General features: G+C 45.3%; 1 protein-coding gene across 9 annotated transcripts in view; it reads right to left on the reverse strand.

Moving 5' to 3' along the window:
• LOC122552164 (EVI5-like protein) overlaps positions 1-22444 on the reverse strand; it is a 264526-nt gene that overhangs the window by 110924 nt on the left and 131158 nt on the right. For 6 of the 9 annotated variants that reach the window (XM_043694689.1, XM_043694685.1, XM_043694688.1 and 3 more), the window contains one exon: positions 1787-1819. The exons of the other annotated variants lie outside the window; for them this stretch is intronic. In XM_043694689.1, the coding sequence (XP_043550624.1) occupies positions 1787-1819 (33 nt within the window). The remainder of the gene's footprint in view (positions 1-1786; positions 1820-22444) is intronic. 9 annotated transcript variants of the gene reach the window in all.

Genomic DNA, 22444 nt, shown 5'->3' on the forward strand with positions numbered 1-22444 from the left:
TCTTTAATTAGGCACCATCAGAATATCCAAGAACATTTAAACGTGTTGTCGGGAGGGTAAAAAAAAAAGGAAGGGACAGAAATATGTTCAGGCCTAAAACACTCAGACAATAACCATCAACATTTACACAAGGGAATGAAAAAAGCCAAATGTCTGGAATTGTATCTCCACACAACACCCACCAGTATCACCTGTGGATCAAACTGCAATCCAAAAATCCCTCAGAGATCCTGGAGTGACTACAGTGAGCAGAGTAGAGTAGAGTGTGGGGGTAGATGCAGTGGGTAATGGGGAGGAACAGTGATAGCAGGTAAAAGGGGCTGGAGCAGAGTGGGGTGTAGAGTGAGTAATAGAAGCAGAAAATGGATAAAGAGATGGGGCAGAACAGCAGGGAATGGGGCAGAGGAAACTCTGAGGACACAATCAACAAGATGGGATTGGACGATGAGTGATGAGTGGTGGGGGGGGGGCTGGAAGGATGAGAGAATTGATAAAAACAAATAAAAATATTGAACTGTATGAAAGATTAAATAGTATTCCTTCACAAACTGGATGCCAGAAACAACATTCCTAAAAACAGGAGTTAGTAGAACAATCTCAATCTCAACGGAGGCAGTGAATGGATCAGAACCTGCTCATCTTCAGCCAGCCCAGCACTGCGGCTGATTAGTGAGCGTAAGGCACCCTGTTTACCCAGAACGGAGAGAATCACAGCTCCACGTCTGTGTACCAAATAGTCAGTTTAGAATGAAGTGACTGAGAAATATAAACTTTACTTCAAAATTTCAAGATGCTTCACAAATGTTTTTTTTTCCAAAACATGACAAATATGAAGCAGCACAATGGATTATTGCCCATATAAGAAACATAACTACATTAACTGTCTGCAATTGAAACATGTGAAACACCATGAATATTGGTTTAAACGAAGAGGTAATTGCAGTCCCGGAACACACGAATAACTACTGGTTAAAATAAGCACCAGAACAATGCTGTGATTGGAAAGGTTAACCAGGCACTGCGAGCCGCACTTATCAGGTCAGATACGCATTGCACCAAAAGCTTTCAGTGTAATAAGGAATACTCCTTTCAGTGCTTTGCATGCTCAAGTGAAGAGTAGCATTAGTACAGAGCTGTTGGTTACAGAGGGAGACTGCAGCATGCACTCAGGGAGTATACAGGTTCAATCCATCAACATCACATGAAACCTTGTCCCTCCAAAAAAAAGGGCTCTATAAATGCTCAGAGTTGTGATACACAAGAGAGTGTCCCACTTGACTGTATCAGAGTAAAGCTACATGTACATGTACACAGGCACATGGCGCTCTGAAGGCTGTCGTACCCAGACATACAGATTCTTCCATTTCATTTTAATGATCAGCTCTTCTGTAGTGAGCACACAGCACCAAAATGTGCCAGTCACAGGGTATGTGTACATGCACACTCTCCACTTACCCTTTTTAGACTGTCCTGCACTGCAAATCCTGACTGTGATGATCCTATTGAAGATCTGCCACCTACCCCTTCTCCCAAACTCCAGTTGACATATGATCTGCCCAAACCTAGTGTCCGGGCAGCTGTTCCTGTGCATCACTAATCTTTGCATTTACTTACCACAAGGGGGTGTGGTCTGGATTACAGTAAGTGCTTCCACAAGGATCACATGCAGCATGCAGGAGCGTGTGTGTCACGGCAGGGTTACCTCACTAGATGAGACAAGTAAAATGGCGTTGCTTTGGGAGGAGTTAGCAAGTTTAATGGCCATGAAAGAAAGTGGAAGGCATACCTGGATCAATCTATCTGCCAAGGCAGCACTTTCCTACAGGGGGAAAATCCACAAAAGGGAGTAAAAGGAAGAAAAAGTTTCACAAAAAGACACCACTAACACAGTAGAAAGCTCATATACGTAGCCCACACCTTACCACTCCGATACAACCAGCCAGAAAAGCAAGGTATCAAATATGCATTCCCACACTCTACCAAGCAGTCATTTTTTGATGAGGAGAGGGAGGAAAAGAGAAGGAAGGATCTTTGAAATATTAATTTTCTGCATGTTGTTCAATTTTGAATGAGTCTAAGACGTTATATAAGATTACTGTTGTTACAGAGCGGGCCAAGTAGATACAAGGTAACAAAACTACTTCTCAGATTCCCCAACAAGTGGGTTGGAAGCTGAATTCACATCACCTTCCTCCTCATTGCCTCATTAAAGAAAGTCAACATAAAAACAAATTCATGGGGGATATGCAGCTTTTAAAAGGAGGAAAAAAATGTATGATCCCTTTCCTGCTTTTCTTTGTCTAAATAAACCTTGTACTAGATGGTTAAATTAACTGTTGTTCTTCAGCCTAGCGTAGCATCTTCACATCAGAGTCTTGTTTGAATGATGGAGATGCTGATATCCCAGCAACAGGCCAGAATGGCAGTCTGCAACATGCCCATTCTCAACATGAACCCAAAGCATCAAATAACTCAGCAATATACAGACCGTGTGCTACATGACCCGATGCTGGATAAGGAGAAAATCAATCCCATTAATCACCAAACCTACTCAGACAATCTAATGTGTGCATTGAAAAAATGCATTGAACAACTGGAAGTAATCATTGAGATAGACATTTTTTTCTAAAGAAAGCATCAGTGATAGTTCCTTCAGTGGAAAGCGAAGAGCATGGTGCTCTGAGCCCTCTCCCTCGAAATATGCAAAAATACACATTCTTCACAACCTTGGAAATATAATGCTGGAGAGTACATGTGAGGCACAGAAACTCAAGGCACAGGGCTGGGAGTGATTCCACCTGAAAGGTCAGGTCAAATAAATCATCTGAAAAGTCTGGGAACTGATAGCTGCCTTCTGCACTGCTGCTCTGTAACCATGGCATACTTCAGGACACCTCCTAATGCCTAGATACAATACCAGTTAGCTCTACCTGGACTGAGGAAACAAAACTTCACAGCTACAAACATAAGTCAGTCAACAGGATGTAGACATCACCCACTGGGTGGGGGTCACTGGACCCGAAACGCTAATTTCTCTCCACAGATGCTACCTGATGTACTGAGTTTTTCCAGCAATTTCTGATTCATTCCTGATTTCCAACATGTGCAGTTCTTCAGTTTTTTTGCAGTTTGGGCTGGAAAGGTTAAGTAAACAAAGTCAGCATTTTACTTTACTTTCTTTACATTACAAGCTGTTCAAAAGGCAAAGTAGAAAATGTGTTGCTGGAAAAGCACAGCAGGTCAGGCAGCATCCAAGGAGCAGGAGAATCGAGGCGTCGATTCTCCTGTTCCCTGGATGCTGCCTGACCTGCTGCGCTTTTCCAGCAACACATTTTCAGCTCTGATCTCCAGCATCTGCAGTCCTCACTTTCTCCCAAAAGGCAAAGTAACCTTGACCCCAGATACAGCCACGTAAAGGCTTGGTGTTGTTTCCCATCGGAACCCCATCTCCCAGTAGCCATGTATCCTATCAGTAATGGGACCAGGCAGACAAAACCCTGTTGGCCACAGCCAGCCTGAAGGCATTCGTGTGCCCTGATAAATGGGCACATGCTAGATAACTTAGTATTAAGCTGGAAGATAAAGTTAAGATTTCTGAAGACAGTATTATGTAGCACATACAGATTAAAGAATGAAATGGATGCTATAGGCAGCTTCTATAAAACCAAGAAACAGAGTGCAGTTTCCACACGGAGCACAAAGAATTGAGGACAACGCCTACATTAACACTGTTTATCTAGGTCTTAAAACTATCAGACATAAAAACAGCTTCACAAAGAACCCGAGTTGCTGAAACCTTTACCGGATTAGAGTGAAAGCTGTCAGATTTTCCTAGGAAAAGTAGGTTTTTTTCCCCCTTGAGAATTTTTTTTTTAAGGACAGGAGGACAGCACAAAACTCCAAGCCAGTGTTCTGTTTGGGGGTTGGTGGGGGGTCCTTGCTATCACCAGCAGGAACTTTCCACCTTAGTTAAAGTGCAGCAGCTCACCAGGGAGGAGGAGATGCTGTCGTCTATTCTTCCTGTAGGCCAATAGTAACCTTAACCAACTTTATGGGGATCTCAACATCGGTTATGTCCAAACACCGAATCACATTGATATAAATGTTTCACATACACAAAGGTTTTGGGATTTGGTAGTGCAGTGAAGAATTTAGAGCCCATAATCACAGAACTGTATTATATCTTCATTCAAATCAGGCCCCAGGGACAGAAGAATAGGGGACAGCCTTCTGAAACAGGGCTGAGTAGACATGGCATCAAGGGGAGGTCATGTCTGGTAAATCTGTCACAAATTCTTTGAAGTAATGAGCAAGTTAGAGGAGAGCCAGTGGATGCAATCTACTTGATTTGTGATTTTTGAGAAGATTTGGAGCTCAGGTTGAGGTTCAGTTTGTAAGTTTGCTCACTGAGCTGGTGGATTTGTTCTCAGATGTTTCGTCACCATGCTCGGTAACATCATCAGTGAGCCTCCGGTGAAGCGCTGGTGTTATGTCCCGTTTGCTGTGTGTGTGTGCGTCTTGGTCTCTTAAGGTGGGTGATATCACTTCCGGTTCTCTTTCTCAAAGGTTGGTAAACAGGGTCCAAATTGATGTGTTCTTTCATGGAGTTTGGGTTTAAATGCCAGGCCTTGAGGAGTTCCCGTGTGTGTCTCTGCTTAGCCTGTCCTAGGAGGGATGTGTTGTCCCAGTCGAAGTGGTGTCCTCCTTTGTCTGTAAGTATGGATACTAGTGATGGTGGGTCATGTCTTTTTTTGCGGCTAGTTGGTATTCGTGTATCCTGGTGACTAGCTTTCTGCCTGTCTGTTACAGTTCATGCATAGTATTTTGTAAATGACATTTGTTTTGCTGGTTGTGTGTATAGGGTCCTTTAAGTTCATCAGCCACTGTTTAAGTGTGTTGGTAGGTTTGTGGGCTACCGTGATGCCAAGGGATCAGAGTAGCCTGGCAGTCATTGCAGTGATGTCTTTGATGTGGCTAGAGTTTCTGGGCGTGTTGTATCTGCTTGTTTTGGTTTGTTGTTGAAAAATCTGTGTTTATTGGGTACCCGCTCTTTTTGAATACACTGTGTAGGTATTTTTCTTCTGCTGCTCGTAGTCCCTGGGTGTTGCATTTAAATCGTGTCCTGATACAGCTCCGTTTGTGGGTGTTGGGATGATTGCTCCTGCTGTTAAATATCTGGTCTGTATGTGCTCGTTTCCTGTAGACACTGGTCTGAAGTTCTCCATTAACTGTTCGTTCCATGCTGCCATCTAGGAAGGGGAGTCTATTGCTGTTCTCCTCCTCTTTGTGAATTTTATGCCAGTCAGAATATTGTTAAACGTTGTTGTAGGTTTTCTCCGATTTGTTCCATTTTGAGATAACAAAGGTGTTTGGATTGGATAGTGGGGACGGCTGTTGGAGAACTTCAGACCAGCGTTTACAGGAAAGGAACACACAAACACAGACCAGATACTTAACTACAGAACAATCATCCCAATACCCACAAACACAACTGCATCAGGAGATTATTTAAACAGGCCACAACACTCTGCAGCACCCAGGAACTATGAGCAGCAGCAGCAGAAAGTTCAAGAAGAGCACGTACCCAATCAACACAGTCCACCGAATCCTAAACAACAAACCCAAACAAGCAGACACAACCTGCCTGAAACTCTATCCACGTTACCATATACGAAAGACATCTCTGAAATGGCTACCAGACTACTTCAACCCCTTGGCATCATGGTAGCCCACAAGCCTACCAACACACTTAACAGCTACTGGTGAACCTAAAGGACCCTATACCAATAACCAGCAAAACAAATGTCAATTACAAAATACCGTGCAAGGACCGTAACAAACATTACATCAGACAGAAAACTAGCCACCAGGATACACGAACACCAACTAGCCACCAAGACATGCCCCACTATCACTAGTATCCTTACAGCCAGATGAAGGAGGACACCACTTTGACTGGGACAAAACATTCATCCTAGGACAGGCTAAACAGAGACATGCACAGGAATTCCCAGAGGCCTTGCATTCTAACTGGAACTCGGTCAATAAACACATTGATTTGGACCCCACTTACCAACCTCAGAAAGAGAGCCGGACATGATATCACCCACCTTAACAGACCAAGACACACCAATAGAAAGCAGAACATAACAGCAGCGCTGCACCGGTGGCTCACTGATGTTACCTAGAATGGTGACGAAACGTCTGAGAACAAACCTACCAGCTCAGTGAGCAAACTTACAACCTGATATATTTGATTTTCCAGAAAGTCTTTGACAAGGTGCAGACTTGATGGGCCAAAGGGCCTTTTCTGTGCATATGAGTGTAGGGGTCGCCCAGGAGGCTGCTATCATAGAATCCTTACAACATGGAAACAGGCCCTTTGGCCCAAGTCCATACTGACCCTCTGAGCAGTATCCCACGCAAACCCATTCCCCTCCCCATTACTTTACATTTACCTCTGACTAATGCACCTAACACTATGAGCAATTTAGCATGGTCAATCCACCTAAACTGCACATCTTTGGACTGTGGGAGGAAACTGGAACACTCGGAGGAAACCCACACAGACACGGGGAGAATGCGCAAACCCCACACAGACAGTCGCCCAGGGTTGGAATTGAACCCAGTTCTTTGGCGCTGTGAGGCAGCAGTGCTAACCACTGAGCCACCATGCTACCCAAATAAGGTAAGAGCCCATGTTGTTAAGGGCAAGGCTTTGGCATGGACAAAGGATTGGCTGACTGGCAGAAGGCAGACAGTAGGGATTAAAGTGTCTTTTTCTGGATGGCAGTTGATGACTAGTGGGATTCTGTACTCATTATGTATTAACAATCTGGATGAAGGGATGGAGGGCACTGCTGCTGAGTTTGCAGGTGACCTAGGGACAGGTGGTGTTGAGGAAGCAGGGAGGCTGCTGAGGACTGGGCAAAAAAAGGCAGGTGGAATACAATGTCGGAAAGTGTGAGGTTATGCACTTTGGTCAGAAGAATAAAGGCGTAGACTCTTTTCTAAACGGGAAAAGCGTCGACAATCTGAAGCACAAAGAGACTTAGGAGTCCAGTTCAGGATTCGCTTAAGGTTATCATATAGGTTCAGTCAGCAGTTAGAAAGGCTAACAAAAATGTCAGCATTCATTTCAAGAAGCCTAGAACACAAGTGCAGAAATGTACTTCTGAAGCTCTAAGGCTTCGGTCAGACTGCATTTGGAACAGCAGAGCAGTTTTGGGCCAAGTATCTAAGAAGGACGTATAGTGTTGGAGAGGCTCCAGGGGAGGTTTAACACAATGATTCCAGGAAAGAAGGGCTTGTCAGATGAGCAGTAGTTGAGGACTCTGTATTCAATGGAGTTTAGAAGGATGAGGGGAGATCTGATTGAGACTTAGAGTACTGAGGGGCCTGGATACAGAGATGTGGAGGTAATGTTTCTACCACTAGGAGACACTAGGACCTGAGCACATAGCCCAAGAGGCAAGGGATGATCGTTCAGCACTGAGATAAGGAGGAACTTCTTCAGCTGTTAATCTGAGGAACTCACTGTTGCAGATGGCTGTGGAAGCCAAGTCATCGGGTGTTTTTAAAGACTGAGATACATCGAATCATCATTGCTAAGGGGATCAAAGGTTACAGGGAGAAGGCAGGAGAAACCGGTCAGTTATGATCGATTGACAAAGTAGATCATTCAGCCCATCAGGTCCGATCTACTCCTGTGTCTTACTAGATATCTCAAAATGTTGGCCCTCCATTATACAGTAGTTGGTTGCAGTATTTGAACTGCACACCCACCCATGCAGCCAGGCAACAGTCTGAAGGAGCTTCACAAGGACAAACCAAACGTGCAATTCAAATGTGAAGGATTTATGGAAGATAGTTTTCCAGACTAACTAGAGAACAGGCTAATCTGGTTGTGGTATTGTTCAATGGAAGATGGTTAATTAATTATAAATAAAAACACAGTGTGCTGGAGAAATGCAGGTGGTCTGGCAGCATCCTTAGAGAGCAAGTAGCAAGTTTTCTCTCAACAGTTTTCTCCCTAACTTGGGGTAAGGAGACCACGAGGAGTAGCGACCATAATACAAGAGAATTAGTTTGAGAGTCAAAATGAGTTGAAGAACTGTAAAACTTGGGTCTTAAATTGAAACAAAGCAAACTAAACAGGAATGAGGAGCGAGTTGGCTAAGATAGATTTGAAAATTCCTTTAAAAAAAATAGGATGGCAGACAAGGAGTGGTGATCATTTAAAGATTCAATGGCTCAGATATTCCAGTCTGTAAGAAGAGCTAGATTTGGAGACTTGAGAATACCAACTTAATAGTTAGCCAGAAAAACGCTAGTGGACTAAAAACCTGCTCCAACTGCCAGTCAGCCAGAACACTTACTGACACTGCTCCCATCGCCCTCGCAGGACAGTGACCCACTGTAACTCCTCATCCACCCAGTACCTTACCCTCTACCTCTCCTCCCATCTGTACTCCTGTTCCCTCGCCCACTTGTCTTACACACCTACCTCTATCAGTAGCTGGCAAAAGGGCTTTGGGAACGATAAGGGTTTTAACTTACTGGAACGTGGTAGTTTTTGCTATGGGGTGGGGACATGTGTTGACCTCCAAAGCCGATCCTGTGTGGATGGATTACTAGTCAGTCACTTTCCTATGATAAAGGCATCTGGGACTGAGAGGCAAGTGAACAGTCTTTAATAGGATTGCCATTGGCTGGATCTGTTCCAACAAAAATTGGAAGATCTGCACGAACACATAATTTGTAACAAATCTAGATCTCTATTTGCACAATAAATCTACAGGAAATGTGATCCAATCAGTGTTGACAAGATGAATTAAAGATGGCATGAGATCAAAAGAAGAGAATTATAAAGGTTGCCATAAAAGATTTTAAAAATGTGAGGATTCAGAAGATTTCCAAGTCCAGCAGGGGAGGACCAGGAAAGTGATGTTGATTATGCTCCAAGAGGTCACTACATTTCTTGGGCACTAATGAAATAGAGAATGAGAGTAAACTAATGGGGGGGGGGGGGGGATAAACAGGTTTCAAAATGTTTATATAGATATGCAAATAGGAAAAGTTGAATGAGATTAATCATGGAGGACGAAGTTAAAAATCACCAACAGGTTTAATTGGAAGCACACTAGCTTTCGGAGCGACGCTCCTTCATCAGGTGATAGGAGAAAGTGAGGACTGCAGATGCTGGAGATCAGATTCGAGAGTGTGTTGCTGGAAAAGCACAACAGGTCAGGCAGCATTCGAGGAACAGGAGAATTGACGTTTTGGAATGCTTCCTGATGAAGGGCTCTGTACCTAAACGTCGATTCGCCTACTTCTTGGATGCTGTCTGACCTGCTGTGCTTTCCCAGCGCCACACTCTTGACTGAGGTTAATCATGGGCCCAACTGACACTGAAACAGGTTAAATTATGATGAGGAATAAGGAAATGATGACATTAAACAAATATCTCACGTCAATCATTATGGGAAGGAAAATGTTCTGAAGCTGTGGGCAGCCAAGAGCTCAGGGAAGAGGAGGATCTCAGAGATGTTTCAGGAAGAGAAAAACATACTACTGGAGGGACAAGACTATGGGCCAACAAATTCCTGGTCCTGACCAGAGTTGCAGAGAGAGTGGTTTTGATCTGGCAGAATTCCTCAGATTTGAGAACAGCTCTCAGATCGAAAGCAAACAGACATAAGCAGGTTATTGAACTCGGGCAGAAAGGAAATAGAGAACTATAGATCAGTTAATTTAACCTAACTTTTAGTCAAAATGCTAGAATCTGTCAGAGATATGGTAACAAGTCACTTAAAAAATCACAATATGATTAAGCAGTTGTAACTTAATTAAGCACAGTTAACACAGATTTATGACAGGGAAATTGCAGGGGTTTTTTTGAGGATCTAACTAGTAGTGTGAATAATTTGGAACTAGAGAATGTAGTGTATTGATTTTCAAAAAAGCATTTGAGAAGATGCTACCAGAAAAGGAATTAGAGTTTATGGGATCGGATAATATATTTGCATAGATTCTGTTTTCTGACCACAAACGAATCCTGAAGAAAAAAGGATTATTTGGGACATTTCTGAGTTGGTAGACTGTAACTAGCAGGATACCACAAGGATCAGTATTTGGGCTTCAGCTAATTACACAGTACAACTATGAATTAGATGAAAGCGCTGATTAAAGTGTATCCAAGCTGCTCACTATATAGAGCTGGGTGTGAACTAAGTGATAAGGAGGGCACAAAGGCTGCAAGGAAATACAGACAGCTGCAGGTGGAATAGAATGAGTCAATGTGTCCAGCTTCCATTTTTGCAACAAAAGCTAATATAATTTGCTTTCCTAATTGCTTGCTGTGCCTGTATGTTAACTGCATGACTGCAGCTATTTTCCATTAATTTCTCATTGAAAATAATCTTTTATTATTCCGCTAAGAGATTGACATAAAAGAGTAAAGAAGTCTTATCACAAATATGCAGGGCATTTGAGTGGCCCCATCTGGGGTACTGCAGTTTTGTTCCTGTCCTAAGAGAGACCTAGAGCTGACCAAAGCACAGCCGATACCTGATCTGGTATTGTGCTACAGGATGGGACTAATTGTTGAGCTTCTAGCAAAGGCACCCCTAGATAGCAGTAATCATAACACAACGGGATTTTACATTCAGTTTGAGGAAGAGGTGGATGGGTTTGAGACCCTCTTTTTAAAGTTAAGGAAGAGGAATTAAAAGGGCATGAAAGAGTGACTGAAGCAAATAGGCAAATGAGGTTTAAGGATAGGTCAACAAAGATGCAGTGGCAAATATTTAAGGGGTTACTTCAGAATATACAGAATAATTATAGTGCTGGGACCTCAACTATTTGCAACTTAAATAAACAACTTGGACGATGGAACAGAAAGTAAGGCTCCCAAAGCTGCTGATGATACAAAGATAGGAAAGCAAATTGTGAAAAGGTCCTAAGGCAACTATAAAAAAAGATATAGGCAGCTGAAGTGATTAGGCAAAGATGTAGCAAATAAAGGATAATGTGGGAAAATACAAAATTATTCCTGATAGCAGCACATTATCTCAATGGTGAGAATTTGCACAGTACGTAGGAATCTGGATGCCCTAATGCAAGAATCAAATGGTTGTTATACAGATACAGCAAGTAATTAGGAAAGCTAATATAATGTTTATTGTGAAAATTAGAGAGGCTAAACTTCAGTGTGACCATGCTTGGAATACAGGAAGGATATAAATGGATGCAGTTTAGGCAAGGTCTGGGAGCAGAGGTACAGGAGGAGGCTGTTCAATAAGTATGTTCATGGCTAATTGAGCATTTCAATGCCTTTCATCTACACCTGGCAATCAGAATAGGTCAATCTCTACATAAAAATAATAAGACTGAGCCTCCACAGCCCTCTGAGAATTCCAAAGGTTCACAACCTGAGTCAAAACAACGTTCTCCTCATCGCAGACTGAAATGGCACCCACATTTTAAAATGGTTTCCTTAGTTCTCAATCCCCAGATATCTTATCTGCATCTACCCTAACAAAATACTTAAAAGGATAGATAAATGTCAATGAGTGCAGAAAGGGGGAAATCGAGGTAGAAGCTCATATTATTTAGGGAACTGTAGCTCCATGGTCAAGCGGCCAGTGCAGTCCTTATTCCCTATGTTCACACCAAACTAAAATGAACAGTTTCTTCTCGCAAAATGTGAGCTACAAGGGAATAAACACAAACCATTCCCAGAAACAACCATCCTTGCTTTAACAATGTCAAGGAAATTGAGGTTTGGCAGGGGAATCAGTCTGTAGTCAAGGGGTTAAACCGCATAGAGCCTAATTTAGAAGCCAATTATATGCAAATATCTCCTTGATTCAGAGAAGGCTTTAAATTGAATCGTGGGCAAAAGGGTTAATGAGAAAGGAGATTTAGAAAGTTGAAAAGACAAGGCAAGGTAATGTTAATTAAGAGTGTGAAAGGAAGGGACAAAGCCTGGAAACATAAATAAATAAAAGTGTGCCCAAGCAAATATAGCCAGAGCAGGGAAGACTGGTTTAAACTGAAGTAGTGTTTTCTGGTGAAGATTTGGAGATGCTGGTGTTGGACTGGGGTGTACAAAGTTAAAAATCACACAACACCAGGTTATAGTTCAACAGGTTTAATTGGAAGCACACTAGCTTTCGGAGCGACGCTCCACTATCACCTGAAGGAGCGTCGCTCCGAAAGCTAGTGTGCCTCCAATTAAACCTGTTGGACTATAACCTGGTGTTCTGTGATTTTTAACTTTTCTGGTGAAGGGAGATTTAGAAATCCAAACATAAATGTTGAGGCAATAGAAAAGTATTTGAGCTGGGTATAGAGAGTGAGAGTTGTAATAGGAAGGGACAATGTTTAACAGTAATAATGCTTCAGAGAGTGAGGTCCATGCAGGATACAGAAAAATTAAGTTAAAGTCAGAATGCATGGAACATCTACAATAAGGTGGATCAGCCAGTGGCAGAAATAACTATGAATGATTTATGGTCTAATCATCATAACGGAAGCATGATGACCAAATGAAAAATGGAAATGAGTGAGGAAGGATCTTGGCTCAATACATCAAAGCAGACATGAGTTTTTTTAAAATGGCCACGGGATAACAGCATCACTGGCTGGGCCAGCATTTATGTACCATTCCTAATCACTCTGCAGGTGGTGGTAGTGAGCTGGTCTTCAAGCACCCTGCAGTCCACATAATGTAGGTACACCTAGAGTGCTGTTCGGCAAGAGGCTCCCAGAGACACAGAACAGAACAGCATAGTACAGGCCCTTCGGACATCAATGTTGTGCCAACCTTTCATCCTACTCGAAAATCAAACTAACCGATATATCCTTCATTTTACTATTATCCACTTGCCTATCCAAGAGTCATGTAAATGTCCCAAATGTCTCGGACTCTACTACCACCGTGGACAGTGCATTCCACGCACCCACCACTCTCTGGGTAAAGAACCTACCTCTGACATCTCCCCTAAACCCTCCTCCAATCACCTTAAAATTATTCCCCTTTGCGATAGCTGTTTCTTTACTAGATTAGATTAGATTACTTACAGTGTGGAAACAGGCCCTTTGGCCCAACAAGTCCACACCGACCCGCCGAAGCGCAACCCACCCATTCCCCTACATTTACCCCTTACCTAACACTACGGGCAATTTAGCATGGCCAATTCACCTGACCTGCACATCTTTGGGGGAATTGAACCCGGGTCTCTGGCGCTGTGAGGCAGCAGTGCTAACCACTGTGCCACCATGCCGTACATCCATATCAAGTTGCCTCTCACCCTTCCTCACTCCAATGAGAAAGGCCTCAGCTCCTTCAACCTTTCTTCATAAGACATGCCCTCCAGTCCAGGCAGCATCCTGGGAAATCTCCTCCAACCCTCTCTAAAGCTTCCACATCCATCTTATAATGAGGCGACCAGAGTTAACACAATATTCCAAGTGAATAATGTTCTATTGCAGCTTTATTTGTGGGTGTTGGGATGACTGCTTCTGTAGTCCCGTATTTAATTCGTACATGTTGTTTCCCTGTAGACGCAGGTATGAAGACACACGAGAATTCTTGGAAGCATGGCATTGCAACCAGAACTCTATCAACAAACACAGAGACTTGGATCATATTTACCACCCCCTGAGAAAAAGAGCAGGAAATGACATCACTAAACATCCAAACCGAACGCAGGACGTAACACCAGCGTTTCCCCGGAGGCTCACTGATGATGTGATTTGGAGAAAGTGAGCACTGCAGATGCTGGAGATCAGAGTCGAGTGTGTGTTGCTGGAAAAGCGCAGCGGGTCAGGCAGCATCCGGGGAGCAGGAGAATCGATGTTTCAGGCATAAACCCTTCATCAGGGAGGGAGCTTGTGGGCCAGGGGGACAAGAAGGCAGCTGAGGCTGTGAAAGGTAGATGAAGATGAGGGAGAAGGTGACAGGTTGGACAGGAGGGTGGAATGAATAGGTAGGAAGGGAGATGGATAGGTCAAGAGGGCTGTGCAGAGTTTGAGGCTTGGGACTGGGACAATGACATCCTCATCTGCCTGGCTGAACTGGTGCTCACCTTCAACAACTTCTCCTTCCAATCCTCCCACTTCCTCCAAACCAAAGGGGTGGCCATGGGCACCTGCATGGGACCCAGCTATGCCTGTCTGTTTGTCGGGTACATGGAACAATCCATCTTCCACAGTTACACTGGCACCACCCCCTCACCTGTTCCTCCGCTACATTGATGACTGTATCTGCGCTACCTTGTGCTCCCACAACGAGGTTGAGCAGTTCATCAACTTCACTAATACCTTTGACCCCGATCTCAAATTCACCTGGACCATCTAAGACACCTCCCTCCCCTTCCTGGACCTCTCCATCTCCGTTTCCGGCAATCAATAACTACGGACATCTACTATAAATCCACCAACTCCCACAGCTATCTGGTCTATACTTCCTCCCACCCTGCCTCCTGTAAAAACACCATCCCTTATTCCCAAGCCTTCCGCTTCAGCTGCATTTTTTCCGAGGATGACCAATTCCACTACAGAACACACCAGATGGCCTCCTTCTTCAAAGACCACAACTTCCCCTCCCACGTGGTCAATGATGCCCTCCAGCATATCTCCACCACATCCCGCATCCCCACCCTTGAAATCTACCCCTCCAACTGCAACAAGGACAGAAACCCCCTGGTCCTCATTCTACCCCACCAACCTCCGAATTCATCGCATCATCCTCCACCATTTCCGCCACCTACAACCGACCCCACTAATGCGGATATATTTCCCTCCCCATCAGCGTTCCAGAGAGACCATTCCCTCCATGACTCCCTCATCAGGCCCATGTCCCCACCAGCCCATAGCCCAGCACCTTCTCCTGCTACTGCAGGAATCGCAAAACCTGCGCACACACCTCCCCTCTCTCCTCCATCCAAGGCCCCAAAGGATCCTTCCACATCTGTCAGAAATTTACCTGGACTTCCACACGTTACCTACTGTATCCGTTGCACCCGATGTGGTCTCCTCTATATTGAGGAGACTGGACACCAATTTGTGGATCATTTCAGAGAACATCTCTGGGACACCCACACCCACCAATCCCACTGCTCTGTGGCTGGACACTTCAACTCCCCCTGGATGCTGCCTGACCTGCTGTGCTGTTCCAGCAATAAAGTTTCAACTTCAACTCCCCCTCCCACCCCACCAAGGTATTCATGTCCATTCTTCCATCACCAAACCCTAACCACTCGATGCCTAGAGGTTGAACGTCTCCTCTTCTGCCTTGGGACCCTGCAACACACGGGATTAATGTGGATTTCACCAGTTTCCTAATTTCCCATTCCCCCAACATTATCCCAGTCCCAAGCCTTCAACTCGACACCACTCTCCTGGCTGGCTTATCGCCTTTCCCATCTATCCGCTCCACCCTCCTCTCTGACCTATCACCTTCTCCCCCATCTTCACCTACCTATCACATTCCCAGCTGTCTTCCCCCAAGCCCCACCCCCATTTATCTCTCAGCCCCGGCCCACAAGCCTCATTCCTGATGAAGGGCTTGTGCCCAAAACATCGATTCTCCTGCTCCTCAGATGCTGCCTGACCAGCTGTGCTTTTCTAACACTATTCTCCTGACCACTGATGTTACCTAATATGGTGATAAAACGTCCGAAACCAAAGCTTCCAAATCAGCAAGCAAACTCACATCCAGAAACTCAACTTGAGCTACAAATCTTTTCAAAACTTGCCAACAGATAAGCCAATTTTCTTTCAAATGGGAATAGACCCTATCCCTCAGTATCTTCCCCAGCAGCTTCCCAACTACTGGTGAAAGTGAGGAGTGCCAATGCTGGAGATCAGAGTCAAGACTATGGTGCTGGAAAAGCACAGCAGGCCAGGCAACAACTGAAGAGCAGGAGAATGAACGTTTCGGGCATAAGCTGTTCATCAGGAATAAGGCTTGTGAGCCAAGGGGATAGAGAGATAAATGGGAGGGAGGTATGGCTGGGGGGGGGAAGACAGCTGAGAGTGCGATAGGTAGATGAAGTGGGAGTAATGGTGATAGGTCAGAGAGGAGGGTGGTGTGGATAGGTGGGAAGGAAGATGGACAAGTAGGACAGGTCATGAGGGTGGTGCCGAGTTGGAAGGTTCGATCTGGGATAAGGTGATAAGGTGGACGGGGGGGGGGGGGGGGGGGGGGGAGATGAGGAAACTGGTGAAATCCACATTGATGCCATGTGGTTGCAGGGTCCCAAAGCAGAAGATATGGCATTCCTCCTCCAGGCATCAGGTGGTAAGGGAGTGGTGATGGTGGCGGCCCAGGACCTGCATGTCCTTGGTACAGAGGCAGGGGGAGTTGAAGTGTTCAGCCACGGGGCGGTTGGGTTAGTTGGTGCAGATGTACCGGAGAGGTTCTCCAGGGCACTCTATGAGTAGGTGTCCTGTCTCCCCAGTGCAGAGGAGACCGCATCAGGAGCAATGGATACAATAAATGACATGTGGAAGTGCAGGTGAAACATTGATGGATGTGGAAGGCTCCTTTCGGGCTTTGGATGGAGGTGAGGGGGGAGGTATGGGCACAGGTTTTTCATTTCCTGCAGTGGCAGGGGAAGGTGCCAGGAAGGGAGGGTGGGTTGTTGGGGGGCGTCGATCTGACAATGGTGTCGTGGAGGGAGTGGTCAACATTGGAGCAACAGACAGTAAATGATATGTGGACAGGACCCCCTCCACCCCCGATCATCACCTTTCAGCCCACCAACCTCTGGATACATTGTATCATCCTCCGCTATTTCCACCACCTATAAACAGACCCCACCATCAGAAATGTTTCCCTCTCGACCCCATCTGCTTTCCATAAAGGCCATTCCCTCAGTGACTCCAGTCAGGTCCATGCACAGCCCAACAACCCACCCTCCCGTCCTGGCACCTTCCCCTGCCACCACAGGAAATGCAAAACCTGCGCCCACACCTCCTCCCTCACCTCCATCCATGACCCTAAAGGAGCCTTCCACATCCATCAAAGTTTTATCTGCACATCCAGCAATATCATTTACTGTATCTGCTGCTCCCAATGCGGTCTTCTCTACATCGGGGAGACAGGGCACCGAACTTGGGGAACGCTTCAGAGAACATCGCCAGGATACATGCATGAAGCAACCCCACCACCCCGTGGCCGAACACTTCAACTCACCCTCCCACTCCACCAAGGACATGCAGGGCCAGGGCCCCCTCCATCGCCAAACCATTATTACCAGATGCCTGGAGGAGGAACACTTCATCTTCTGCCTTGGGACCCTCCAACCACACGGGATTAATGTGGGATTCACCAGATTCCTCATTCTGCTCCTCCCACAACCCTCCACCTTAACGCAGATCCAACCCTCAAACTCTGCATCATCCTCATGACCTGTCCATCTTCCTTCCCACCTATCTGATCCACCCCCCTCTCCGTCCTATCACCATTACCCTCACCTTCATCTATCTATTGCATTCACAGCTACCTTCCCCCCCCCCTCCCATTTATCTCTCAGCCCCCAGCCCACAAGCCTCATTCCTGATGAAGGGCTCATGCCCGAAACATTGATTCTCCTGCTCCTGGGATGCTGCCTGACATGTTCTGCTTTTTTAGCACTAGGGCAGCATGACGGCTCAGTGCACTGCTGTCTCACAGCACCAGGGACCTGGGTTCGATTCCAGCCTCGAATGACTGTCTGTGTGGAGTTTGCACATTGTCCCCGTGTCTGCGTGGGTTTCCTCTGGGTGGTCCGGTTTCCTCCCACAGTCCAAAAAGGATGTGGTCAGGTGAATTGGCCATGCTTAATTGCCCATAGTGGTAGGTGAATTAGTTAGGGGTAAATATAGGCTAGGGGAATGGGTCTGGGTGGGTTACTCTTCAGAGGATCGGTGTGGACTTGTTGGGCCGAAAGGCCTATTTCCATACTGTAAGGAACCAAAGCTAATCACCATTCTCTCGACTCCTGACCCCTGACCACGACATCGGGCTCATCAGTCTACAATCACCTGGATTATCCCTGCTACCCTTCTTCAACAATGGGGACAACATTAGCAACTTTCCAGTACTCCAGGACCTCACCCATGTTCAAGGATGCTGCAAAGATATCTGTTAAAGCCCCAGCTATTTCCTCTCTTGTTTCCCTCAGTAACCTGGGATAGATTCCAGCCGGACCTGGGAACTTGTCCACTTTAATGCCTTTTAGAATACCCAACACTTTCTCCCTCCTTATGCTGACTTGACCTAGAGTAATCAGACATCTATCCCTAACCTCAACATCCACCTTGTCCCTCTCCTCGATAAATACCGATGCAAAGTACTCATTAAGAATCTCACCCACTTTCTCTGACTCCACACATAGCTTCCCTCTTTGTCCTTGAGTGGACCAACCCTTTCCCTAGTTACCCTCTTGCTCCTTATATATGAGTAAAAGGCTTTGGGATTTTCCTTAACCCTGTTTGCTAAAGATATTTCATTACCCCTTTTAGCCCTCTTAATTCCTCATTTCAAATTGTTCCTACATTCCCGATATTCTTCCAAAGCTTTGTCTGTCTTCAGTCACTGAGACCTTATGATTGCTTCCTTTTTCCTGTTCGCTGATCTCAATTTCACCTGTCATCCATTTCTACCCCTCATTTTCACATGGACATGACTTTCCTACACTCTAATCAACCTCTCTTTAAAAGCCTCCCACATATCCAATGTGGATTTGCTTTCAAACAGTTGTTTCCAATCCACATTCCCCGACTCCTGCTGAAGTTTCCCCAGTTTAGCACTCTTCCTTTCAGATTTTGTCCACGAGTATTGTAAAACCTACAAAATAAATTGTGAGCACTATTCCCAAAGTAATCTTCTACTCAAAGTTCAACCACCTGGCCGGGCTCATTCCCCAACACCAGGTCCAGTATGGCCCCTTCCTGAGTTGGACTATTTACAAACTGCTCTTGAAAACCCTCCTGGATGTTCCTTACTGATTCTGCTCCATCTAGACCTCTAACACTAAGGATCTGTTTCCATGCTGTACATCTCTATGACTCTATGACCCCCCACCCCCCACCCTGTTGCTCCTACATCTTTCCATAATGTTTACATATTTATACCTCTATCTCACAATCGCTGTGGGGAGGCCTGTAGTACAGCCCCAACATTGTTACCGCACCCTTCCTATTTCTGAGTTCTGCCCATATTGCCTCACTGCTCGAGTCCTCCACAGTGCCCTCCTTCAGCACAGCTGTGATACCCTCCCTGACCAGTAATGCTGACTTGACCTCCACCTTTTTTATTTCCCTCTCTATCCCGCCTGAAGCATCAATATCCTGGGATATTTAGTTGCCAATCATACCCTTCCCTCAGTAATAGCAATAATATCATATTCCCAGGTACTAATCCAAGCCCTAAGTTCATCTGCCTTACCTACATCAAAACAAATGCACCTCAGACCACCTGTCCCTCTGCATTCATCCTCCGCTCCCTGCCTATTCTTCCCCTTAGTCACGCTGACGTCATTGTCTAGTTCCTTACAGGCTTTAGTTACTACCTCTTTACTGTCCATTAACCTCCTCATTTGGTTCCCATCCCCTGCCACATTAGTTTAAACCCTCCCCAACAGTGTTAGCAAAAGCACCCCTAAGGACACTGGTTCCAGTCTGGCCCAGGTGTAGACCGTCCGATTTGTAATAGTCCTACCTCCCCCAGAACCGGTCCCAGTGTCGACAAAATCTGAACCCCTGCCTCCTGCACCATCTCTCCAGCCACACATTTATCCTGCCTATTTTTTCATTCCTACTCTGACTAGCACGTGGCACCAGTAGCAATCCTGAGAGTACAACCTCTGAGGTCCTACTTTTCAACTTGGCTCCTAACTCCGTAAATTCTGCTTGGAAGTCCTCATAGGTTTTTTTAAACCCATGCCATTGGTGCCTATATGCATCACATCGACTGGCTGTTCACCCTCCCCCCTTCAGAATGTCCTGCAGCCGATCTGAGACATCTCTAACCCATCCTCCTGGGAGGCAACATACCATTCAAGAGTCTTGCTTTCGACCACAGAATCGCCCATCAACTCCCCTTACAATTGAATCTCCTATGACTATAGCCCTTCCATTCTTTTTCCCACCCTTCTGTACAGCAGAGCCAGCCACGGTGCCATGAACCTGGCTACTGCCGCCTTCCCCTGGTGAGCAAGCTCCCCCAAAACTATCCAAAACGGTATACCTGCACTGAAGGGAGATGATCGCAGGGTACACCTGCACTGCCTTCCTGCCTGCTCTCTGAAGATGGTGTATGGACTGTCAAACCAAACAAGCTGGCTTGTCCTGAATGGTGCCAAGATTGAGGATAGTTGGAAGTGCATCCATCCAGGCAGCTGAAGAATATTCTATCACATCCAGACAATGATTTTATTTATCCACTGCATGTGGACATTGCTGGCTTGGCCAGCATTTATTGCTTAGCCATAATTGCTCAGAGGGCAGTTAAGAGTCAACCACATTGCTGGAGGTATGGTGTTACATGTAGACTAGACCAGCAAAGGGCAGCAGAGTTCCTTCCCTCAAGGACAATAATGAACTAGATGTGTTTTTTTTTACAATAGTCAACAGTGGTTACATAGTTGGAATTAGACTTGCTTTTTATTCCAGATTGTTACTGAATTCAAATTTCAGCACCCACCATGACGGGATTCAAACTCACCACTTCAGAACATTCACCTGGATTTCTGGTTACAAGTCCACTGACATGACTATTACACCTAAACATGATTTGGACTGAGGAGGTGGTGAACAGGTATTGAGAAGTCAGCAGGGTAGTTATTCAACACAGAATTCCTAGTTTCTAATCTGCTGTTGTAGCCACGACATTTATATGGCTGGTTCACAGTCACGATATGGATATGGATATGGATATGGATATGGATATGGATATGGATATGGATATGGATATGGATATGGATATGGATATGGATATGGATATGGATATGGATATGGATATGGATATGGATATGGATATGGATATGGATATGGATATGGATATGGATATGGATATGGATAAGGATAAAGTGAAACTGGGATGAAATAACAAAAGCAGAGTGCTGGAGAAACCCAGCAGGTCTGACAGAGAGAAAACAGAGTTAATGTTTTGCATCCAGTGACCCTTTGTCAGAAGTTCTGCTTGCTCCCAGCCCCCACACTCAATTCTTCTGCTCACTGATACTATCACCCCACCAAATGAAATAACAAATTAATCAGAGTTCTTTGAGGGTCTAACAATTAGAGTAGATAAAGGGAAACCAGGCAATGGACAATGCTGGAGGCTTCTGAAGAGGAGTCATGCAGAATTTGATACATGAGTTCTGTGCTTCCCCTTCCTCAGTGATAATTTCTTGCTTTGCGATGAGGCTACTTGATTTTCCTGAAGACATTCGATAAGGTAGAACAAAAGGACTAATACATTAAGATAGGCTCATGTGTTGCAGGGGATGTATGAGCATGGATAGAGGATTGGCTAATGGACAGGAAGCAGACAGGAGGGCATTTTCAGGCACACGGACTGCTATTATTGGAGTGCTGAGTGGGGCCTCAGCTACATACAATCTTGATTAATAACTTGAATGAAGAGACTAACAGTAATCTAGCCATGACTGCTGACAACAGGAAGTTAGTTGGGAATGCAGTTGTTGTGAAGAGTACACTAAAAGGCTGCAAAGAGATACAGACCAATGTCATTCAGGGAATGACACAAGACAGCAGATAGAGTATAATGTGGAGAATTCGGATGTAAACCATTTTGGTCATGAGAAAAGAAAACTGGATTTTAAAATAAATCCTGAATAGTGTGCACAATTTTGCTCTCTGGATTTAAGGAAGCCATAGTGAGGTGATGTTGGACTGGGCTGGACAAAACAAATTAAAAATCACACACCAGGTTATGGTCTATACTTCCAAACTTCTCTTTCCAATCCTCCCACTTCCTCCAAACCAAAGGAGTAGCCATGGGCACCCGCATGGGCCCCAGCTATGCCTACCTCTTCGTAGGATATGTAGAACAGTCCATCTTCCGTAACTACACTGGCACCACCCCCACCTTTTCCTCTGCTACATCGATGACTATATCAGCGCTGCCTCGTGCTCCCACGAGGAGGTTGAACAGTTCATCCACTTTACCAACACCTTACACCCCGACCTCAAATTCACCTGGACCGTCTCAGACTCCTCCCTCCCCTTCCTAGACCTTTCCATTTCTATCTCGGGCGACTGAACCAACACGGACATCTACTACAAACTGACCGACTCCCACAGCTACCTGGTCTACACCTCCTCCCACCCTGCCCCGTGTAAAAACGCCATCCCATTCTCCCAATTCCTTCGTCTCCGCCGCATCTGCTCCCAGGAGGACCAGTTCCAAATCCGTACAACCCAG

The sequence above is a fragment of the Chiloscyllium plagiosum genome, chromosome 8 (genome assembly GCF_004010195.1).
Source record: "Chiloscyllium plagiosum isolate BGI_BamShark_2017 chromosome 8, ASM401019v2, whole genome shotgun sequence".
NCBI lineage: Eukaryota > Metazoa > Chordata > Chondrichthyes > Orectolobiformes > Hemiscylliidae > Chiloscyllium > Chiloscyllium plagiosum.